The sequence below is a fragment of the Trachurus japonicus genome, chromosome 14 (genome assembly GCF_045865225.1).
Source record: "Trachurus japonicus isolate A0001 chromosome 14, Traja_1.0".
NCBI lineage: Eukaryota > Metazoa > Chordata > Actinopteri > Carangiformes > Carangidae > Trachurus > Trachurus japonicus.
This window is the reverse complement of record NC_140920.1, coordinates 15872355-15880975: the sequence shown is the minus strand read 5'-3', so window position 1 is coordinate 15880975 and position 8621 is coordinate 15872355. Positions and strand designations below refer to the sequence as shown.

At 41.6% G+C, this 8621-nt stretch overlaps 1 protein-coding gene across 1 annotated transcript; it reads left to right on the top strand.

The window, feature by feature from the left end:
- The first annotated feature begins 481 nt into the window (after positions 1–481).
- Positions 482–7479, top strand: dnajc18 (DnaJ (Hsp40) homolog, subfamily C, member 18). The gene is made up of 8 exons (XM_085798025.1): positions 482–1017; positions 1781–1955; positions 2453–2598; positions 4013–4219; positions 4334–4446; positions 4708–4817; positions 4930–5102; positions 5569–7479. Exons 1-8 carry the CDS (start codon positions 891–893, stop codon positions 5691–5693), a joined length of 1176 nt encoding a protein of 391 aa, XP_085654151.1. The 5' UTR covers positions 482–890; the 3' UTR covers positions 5694–7479.
- Positions 7480–8621: the final 1142 nt, after the last annotated feature.

Below are 8621 nucleotides of genomic sequence, written 5' to 3'. Positions count from 1 at the left end.
TGAGCCCGATACAGAAAGATAGATAATTTGCCATTTTCTGTAATGTTACCATAATTCATATTAGATAAATATGCAGTTTTATTGGGTATTTAAGATTAAGTTATTCTAAAATATATATTAGCCACCATCCTTTGCTGCTACAATCAGTGCACCGCTTTGGCAAAAAAAAAAAAAAACAGGTAGGTAGGTAACCTATCTATTTTGTACATCATTTGCCTTCACGGGCACTTGAATCACAAGAAAAATACCTTGAAGGCAACACCATGACTGCTCACCTCCAGAGTAGTTAAACTGATAGATAGATAGATAGATAGATAGATAGATAGATAGATAGATAGATAGATAGATAGATAGATAGATAGATAGATAGATAGATAGATAGATAGATAGATAGATAGATAGATAGATAGATAGATAGATTTCTTCTTTCTTTCTTTTTTACATACACAACAGTTTTCATATCACCGGAAATGACGTCTCCCCGTAACGCCTCCACCTCCTGTCCATCACAGCTTCAGGTCTCGGACAAATTAAACACGGTAGCCTTTTAAATGTTGATTTAAAAAAACAAAACAAAACAGAAAAGACAAGAAAAAGAAGTGAAACAAGGTAACATTTTGAGACTTTCATTTCTAAGCCATGGCCCAGCAGCTGCGGGCCTGTCAACAGCCAGACAGCAACAGCCGCCTCTGAGCGGTGGGAGCTCGCGGTAACGTTACGCAGCCGAGTGTAACCGAAGCTAATCGGCTAGCTGTTAGCTGTTAGCCGCTAGCCGTCAGCCGCAGCGGCTTCGCCTCTTCGCCATATGAGACTGACGCACACTCCGCTGCACAGGGACACAGCTCTGCGGACGGCGGCTGGATCGGCTGAAGCAAGCCCGTGACGCTGAAATGGACAAAGACGAAGCGGACCGGCTGATAGAGAAGGCGAAGCTGTGTTTGCGGTCGGGGCGGAAAGATCGGGCGCTGCAGCTGTTATATGAAGCCCAGAATATTTACCCCAGCACCCGGGCCAGAGGTAAAATTAGCTGACGCACATTAGTGCAATGGCAGTAACGTTATGTCAAGCTAACGGTGCTCAGCTGTCCCAGCCTGTGAACTGTAGAAAATGCATTGTCAGGTGTCAGGGTGGATGCAGAGAAATGCTGTTTTCAGAAAAAGGGGCAGAAAGAAGCTTTTCAGCATTAATACTTAATGCATTTGAAGGTGCATGCAGCAATATGGGGCTTTTTAGGGTCTCCCTTCCCCCTTGCAGTTCACCGACAGCACCGCAGACGGAGTGGAAGCGCTGTGTTGAGATCTGATTGTGTGTTTCCCACTGCTTGCCTTGTTGCCTCTGCAGCAGTACCACCATACACCATCCAGTATGATTAAGAGCTGACATGGATATCTGAGTGCACACAGGTTGTGTGGGGCAGTGAAGTATCACTGTCAGCAGTTTGTGTTATGCTGCATATATTGTGCAAGAAGTGAAAAGGTTTGGATGCACAGTCAGTATCACTCAGCTCATGTGTCGAGGAAGACCTGTCAAGGAAAACCTGTTATACACATATGATATCAAGTATAATAACAGTAGGTGTGTACGATATCAATACCTGGCAGCAGTCTGTCAAACAGGTTACTAGTTTTGAATTACATTTTCCTAGACAGGTATACTCCTAATAAAAATGCAATGAGCTGACCAGACGCCCCGCTAATAAATGCCCTGTAAATGTGATTTTGAATGACTGTTTTCCTGTTACTCTGTGCCTCCACTTGACCTCAGACTTTGTTGTTTGTAGTGCTGATCGATGCCATCACCAAGAACGGAGGCAGTGCTGCCCCAGAGGCAAACCACGTACCCCCGCCGACAGGCTGGAGAGACGAGGACATCAGAAACGGTGAAACTGGTAACGCTGCAAGTAGTAGTGATGACAAGAAGAGCTACACCGACGACCAACGGCAGGGTGTTCACAGGTGCACAGGGACTACTATTACTCCTGCATTTGTTTTTCACACAGTTACAGAGTGATAGACAGCTAGACCTTATAACTGGCCAGTAGGTAAATGTTCTGCCTGACTGTCTGTGGTGTCCTGCCCACAGCTACAACACTCTGCCAGCAGAAATGTATGAAAAAGGTTGCTGCAGACTGCCCTCTGTGACTGAGCAATATGTTTTTCCCAATAAAAGTGAACAAAATTACAGTAATAGTAATTGCAAGTATTGTTCACCACAGTCTTTGAAATAAAAATGAACTCTTAACATGACATGGAAATACCTTAAGTTACCACTTACTTCTGTCTTTGCATGTTGATAAAACACTGATTGATAAAACATTGAGGTTTCTGTAAATGTAAATGTATATTGTAACTAAAAACTGTGTGCAGATTGGACACTCAGTAACCTCATATTAGTTACAGAGAGAGAGAGAGTATATTTTGAGTATATTTTCACCATCGTTTTGTTTTTGCAGGATTAAAAACTGCAAAGACTTTTATGAAATCCTTGGTGTCTCCAAAAATGCCAGCGATGAAGATTTAAAGAAAGCGTACAGGAAGTTGGCCCTCAAGTTTCACCCCGACAAGAACTTCGCTCCAGGAGCTACAGATGCTTTCAAAGGTATGAGCCTTGGCAGAAGAGACGGGAAAATTAGCCTCTTTCTCTGAGACACAGAGTTAATGTTGTGTTTTATCCACAAAGGAAATTGTTTTGCTCAGATACCACGTCTGAGCAAAAGGCTGAGGTCGTCATAGACAGGTTAAGGGTTAAGAGCAGCACCCTCATGCTGGTAGTGCCTCGTTTAAACAAACTTCAGCAGGGCAGAGGAGAAGCCTGATCGTCCAGTTTTACCGACTCCCTAAGGAGCTGCAGGAGAGTTACAGGGTGGTGCAGAGGGAGAGATGAAGATGTGAAAGGGAGTAGTAATAGTTGTGACAAACAGGAGGCGGTGTAGGTAGTTTAAAAACCTTTCACAATTTTCCTCAAAGGTCTTACACATGTGACCCATACTTTTTTAGATGGATGAGTTTATGTTTCCAAGGATGAACTCAGATTTCCACTCAGAATAATGTCCATAAATCTGCTTAGAAATAACTGGAAAAAAAGAGGCTCAATGTTTCATTTTCTTCAGGATGGCAATAATTGAATGGTAGCTGTCTGAACCTGTGTGGGTACACTGTAAAGAACAACTAATAAACTAATTCAGTGTGTATTTATTGGAGCAAGTTTGCCAAAATGTAAACAAATATAGGTTTTTTTAAAAACAGGACTCAAATCAAACTTAATTGATTTGAATTTCTCAAAACTATGGATGAGTGCACACAAAAATTAGGCAAAGAAAAGCTTCAAGAACTTAAACATGTTGCTTCGTACATACATGATTTCCGAAAATCAGCTTTGTACATAAAGACCTGTCAACTCAGCAGCACATTACCAAATGAAATACACATACATACAGTTTCTTTTAAAACTAAGTTTAAGAGCTGCTTGTCTACGGAGTGTGCATTTTTTTTCTCTTTTTTTAGACTGTATGTCTGTGTATTTTTAGCCAACTGTAGGATATTATAAGCAATATTATCATGTCTGTTTTGTGTAGTTTTTGCTATTGGCTGTTTAAATTACATAATATATGTAAAAGCCAAACTAGGGACAAGAGTTGAGAATTAGCATTGCTTTCTTTTAGAAACATGCTAAGTTGCATCGTCCCCATCAGCTGCATGTTCTGTCTAAAGTGATGGAAGATGTGGTGTTAGACCTTGAAACCCCTGCATTATGGGTAATGATAGTATTTTCTTGATGTGGTGACTGCAAACACAACACTGCTGACTTATTTTAAGAGACTGCCCCCTGTATTTACTGTTTGTCTTGCACTTGTTTTGCAGTTTTTGTGTTTTAATAATGTCTGCTTTATGTGCCTTTTGACCTGTGATGACAAATAGAGTTAACTGTATTGTATTGAATTATATCATGGTGTGTTATATATTCTGCATAGCACTCAATACCACAACCATTTGTTTCCCTCCTCTCCCCACAGCAATAGGCAATGCATACGCAGTACTGAGCAATCCGGAGAAGAGGCAGCAGTACGATCAGTATGGAGATCAGTCTACAGCCTCGAACGCACCTCAACACCCCAGCCACGGTCGCCATGGACACTACCGGAGCTTCCACAGAGACTTTGAGGCTGACATTTCCCCCGAGGAACTCTTCAACATTTTCTTTGGAGGAAGGTTTCCCACAGGTGAGCAGCTGTATCATTAGTGAAGGAAACAGACACTGTTTAGAAATATGATGTAGGATCTTCTGTCTAATTTAAAAAAGTAGATATAACAGGACTGCGTGTGTCTCTCCACAGGAAATGTCCACGTGTACACCAACCAGGGAGCCTCCTACTCTCAGTTCTACCAGCCTCGTCGTCGACGTGTTTATGAGAGGCGCGAGGAGGTGGTGGAAGAAAACCAGAGTCAGGTCAGTGACTCATAAAACATAAAGACAGATCCCTGTGAAACGAACACAGCGTTATACTGCGGTCCTCTGGAGGAGATGCATTACTCTAACCATCACTGTGCAGTGGAGAAACAAAGTAAAAATTATGGCTGCAGTTACCTTAATGTCACTCATTTCTTCTCCTCATAACTGAGACACACACACACTCTGTACTGGCATGAATACAGAGTGCGAGAGCAGCCTACATACAGTTATTACATGCTTTGTTCTGTCTTCCCACAGAATACCTTCACCGCGCTCCTGCAGCTCCTGCCCGTGCTGGTGCTAATCCTCATATCAGTGTTTACTCAGATGATGGCCACTACCCCGCCCTACAGTCTCTTCTATAAGCCGTGAGTGTGTCGCACCATCAGTGACATTTAAACCAATCCCCCGGCTCCTCTGTGATTGACACTGGACTTCTGACTGAATAAAATAAAAGTGAACCATTTGTTTGGATTTCAGGGCCATGGGGCTGGTGGTGTCTAGGGAAACGCAGCACATGGGCGTGCCGTACTATGTGGATAAAAGTTTTGAGAAGGAATACCGCGGCGCTGCGCTGGATGAACTAGAGAAATCAATCGAGAACGACTATATGGAACACCTGCAGAGCAGCTGCTGGAAGGAGAAGCAGCAGAGTAAGTGTGTGTGTGTGTGTCTGTTTCAGCGTCCGTGCACGAAGCCCAAGTCTTGATTTATGTGGAAAGTTTTGAGATAATCAGACCCTCGAGTTCACATTGCATTCACTGTTCTTTGAATATAAATCTGCAACTCTCTTATCTGGAGTTTGCACGAGTTTCCTGTTGGCCGCTCTCACCCAAGAAACACTGCAGCACATAAACTGTCTGTAAACCAGTGGATTTTCACTTCATTGTTTCCAGGCATTAAACTAACAGGATATATATCACACGTCATGATCTGTAGAGGTGCTGGCAGGTGGACAGAGCCAGGCCAGTTGTTTGAATAGCTTCTGGCTGCGCCGTCATATTTGTCGAACTGATACGAGTGTGATGCCTCTGCCAGCAAGTGACTAAGATTAATACTATTATAATGCAACTATGATAAATAGGTTTGTTCTTTTTGTCCTTGCGTTCTCCTCTCCAGAATCAGACTTGGCGAACCTGGGACAGCTGTACCGAGACGAGCGGTTAAAGCAGAAGGCGGAGACGATGAGGCTGGACCACTGTGAGAAACTGCACCGGCTGGTCGGGCGTCAGAGGGGCAAATGAGGACAGTTTGAGAGGAGAACTCGTTTCTCTAACAGACTTCACAATGATACGTTTTATTGAAGTGTGTAATCTATCCAATCTGGCCACTTTTTTGTAAAGAAAAATCTCTGTGGGTGCAGCGCAGTCGGCGGGAGATTATGCCACTGGAGACAATGTGCCTTCTCTCCTCCTCGATGGTAGAAAATAGAGTTGCATGTCAGCTGCCGGCTTCGGAGGTAGCAGCATCATGTGCAGACTCACAGTGGCAAGTGTGTATGATGTGTGTACGATGTGTCCGAGCCTTTAAACTTTCTTATAGAAATGGCACGACAATACGAGGGTTTCCCTTTGGGGTTCTGAAGGCACTTGTATGTTCACACATACATGTTTTATTTATTTAGGTTTTATAGTTTATGTCTTTTATTTTCTTGAATGATTTTGTGTCCTTGCTTAAATCTTAGGTGTATTTATTTAATAGTTAATAGAGTGAATGTTACCTGAGCCTCTTGGCTGGTCTTTTCTCTCTTTGAAGTAACAACGTACCGTGACTGCAATAGTACTGTAGTCTTTGGACAAATCTGGGAGCTTCTGTACTGTGAAATGACAGAGTACCTTTTTATTTACATTAGATACATACAGACAAATCAGATGATAGAAATAACTCTTAACAACCTGTACTGTGGTTAATCAAGCAATCTGACTTCGGTCTCTATAGAACTAGGCAGCACAAACTTTACTAAATATGACCACGTTTTTTCAGAATAATGTTCTTAATCTTAACCATGAATGGTTTTACTTGCCAAAAAGCGAGCGCTCCTCTCCAGTAGAGCTTCCTGCTCCCACCGCTGCTTGTGTTAGATGCTCGTTGCATTGGTCGTTAAGCCGCTGCCGTTCAGGAACCATTCACTTGAGGTTTAAGTGTGAGAAAAGACTGTTATGTACTGTGGGGAGGGAAAGGGAAAGGTGTTTTGACGAAGTAATTTCGATTTGTCCTAAGCAGGGAGGTCAGTTCAACCAAAAAGCCCATGCACCACCCTGCACAGTTTTCCTGCTATAAAACTGGAGAGCAGCATCTAGAAGGTTAGTGGAGCTGAAACGGCATGCAATACCTTTTGTTTCATAAACCATACGCAAGCTTCATTTTTGTCCTAGGAAAAAAAATGCTTCTCAGCTCAAATTTGTAAGTGTTTTATAAATCCTGCACCTTTCATTTATACAACGTTTTATATAGAAGACACAGTTTGTTTCAAAAAAATCTGAAATTTAATGAAGAAGTAATTGTTTCAGTCTGTTTTGTTAAGATATCTATGGACATGACCTTTTCTCCCACAGTTTGGTGACTTTTACTCGTCAGGTCTCCTCTTGAGTTGGATTCTAACCTCGTGAAGCTGTTTGATTTCGTTACAGTCGACCGCAGATTCATTCAAACCCTATACAGTCTTTAACATTTGTTGCTGTGCACTAAGTCTGCCAAACTGCCTTAGTTGTTTGTTCTCATGTGAAACATTCAGGTTCATCCGATGCACTTTTGAGTTAATATTGAATCCTGTGTTCCATATCATAACTGTTGCATGCACCCTAATGAGAGTGTTTTATTAGTTACGTATTTATTTAATTTTTTTGAGCAAACACATCTTCATGACTACTGACACACTAAATATTACTTAAAAATATTCAGGGCCACACTGTAACTCACCAAAATGTAGAAAAAATTATAACTTTAACTGTGATACACACAGATCAGGTTTTGGTATCAAGTCGGTGTGGCAGTTACACTTCAGCCAAAATTAAAGATGTATCCAGGAAACATGTCTGTGTCGTCTGATTGGTTCATTTGTGGTGGGTCTGGGGTTTTGCGTTTGTCAACATGATAAAGCTAGGAAATTATAGTTAGAAAACTTATAGGCTTATATAATTAGAAAACTGTACAGCATAATGTTTTAATTGGTATGTAGGGTTTAGATGAACCCTATCCTTCCACCCACACCTATGGTTATTGGAGCCTCCAAACCAGAGTGAATATCAGGTACCTAAGTTGGTCTAAGACATTTGATAGTGTGTCTAACTTTTTCTGACGGCACATAGTCAACAGTTGAGCTGTCAAACTAATCTAACTTTACTTCTTCTGGATCCCAATTAGAGTCGTCTGGATAGAAATACAAGTCTAGACCACGAGTATTTGGGCGGCTACACGTCTTGGTCTTCGGGCTCTGGGCTTCAGCACGTTCAGCTTGAAATAAAATAATTGATGCTGCATCAAAGTGCCAGGTCTCAGCTTTCATTTCAGTGAGTTAACATCAGTGTAGAAAGAACTGAGATGGATGCAACCCTGTTAGCAGTGTTCAAAGCTGAAGGGGCTGAAAGGTAATTGGACAGACACACATCAAGTCAAACGAAGTCATGTTTAACATGTTGTGGAAAAGTTCTGTAAGGTCAGCAGACATCCAGACATCACTGGGGTCATCATCACCTCAAACCACTCTACCTTTTAGTCTGGTCTTTACTAAGTCCTCAACCAAACTCAGACTCACTCGCCCCGTTTGTTTACGATCATTGTCCTGCTAAATGATGAAATGTCCAGAGAAACTGCTTTTTGTTTCATCAGTCCACTGAACTTTGTTCCACCTCTCTGCACTATTTATACAGTAGGTATGTGTTTGGGTAAAATCAACACTTTTGTGTTTTATTCTATAAACTATTGACAACATTTGTCCCAAATTCCAAATAAAAATCTTGTCATTTATAGCATTTACTTGCAGAAAATGACAACTAGTCAAAATAACAAAAAACATGCAGTGTTTTCAGACCTTGAATAATGCAAAGAAAACATGTTCGTATTAATTTTAAAACAACACAACGCTCATCCTTTTAATTTAGGAAAACTTCAGAAATCAACACTGGTGGAATAACCACAATTTTAATCACAGCAGTGGTTTTTATACTCTTCCT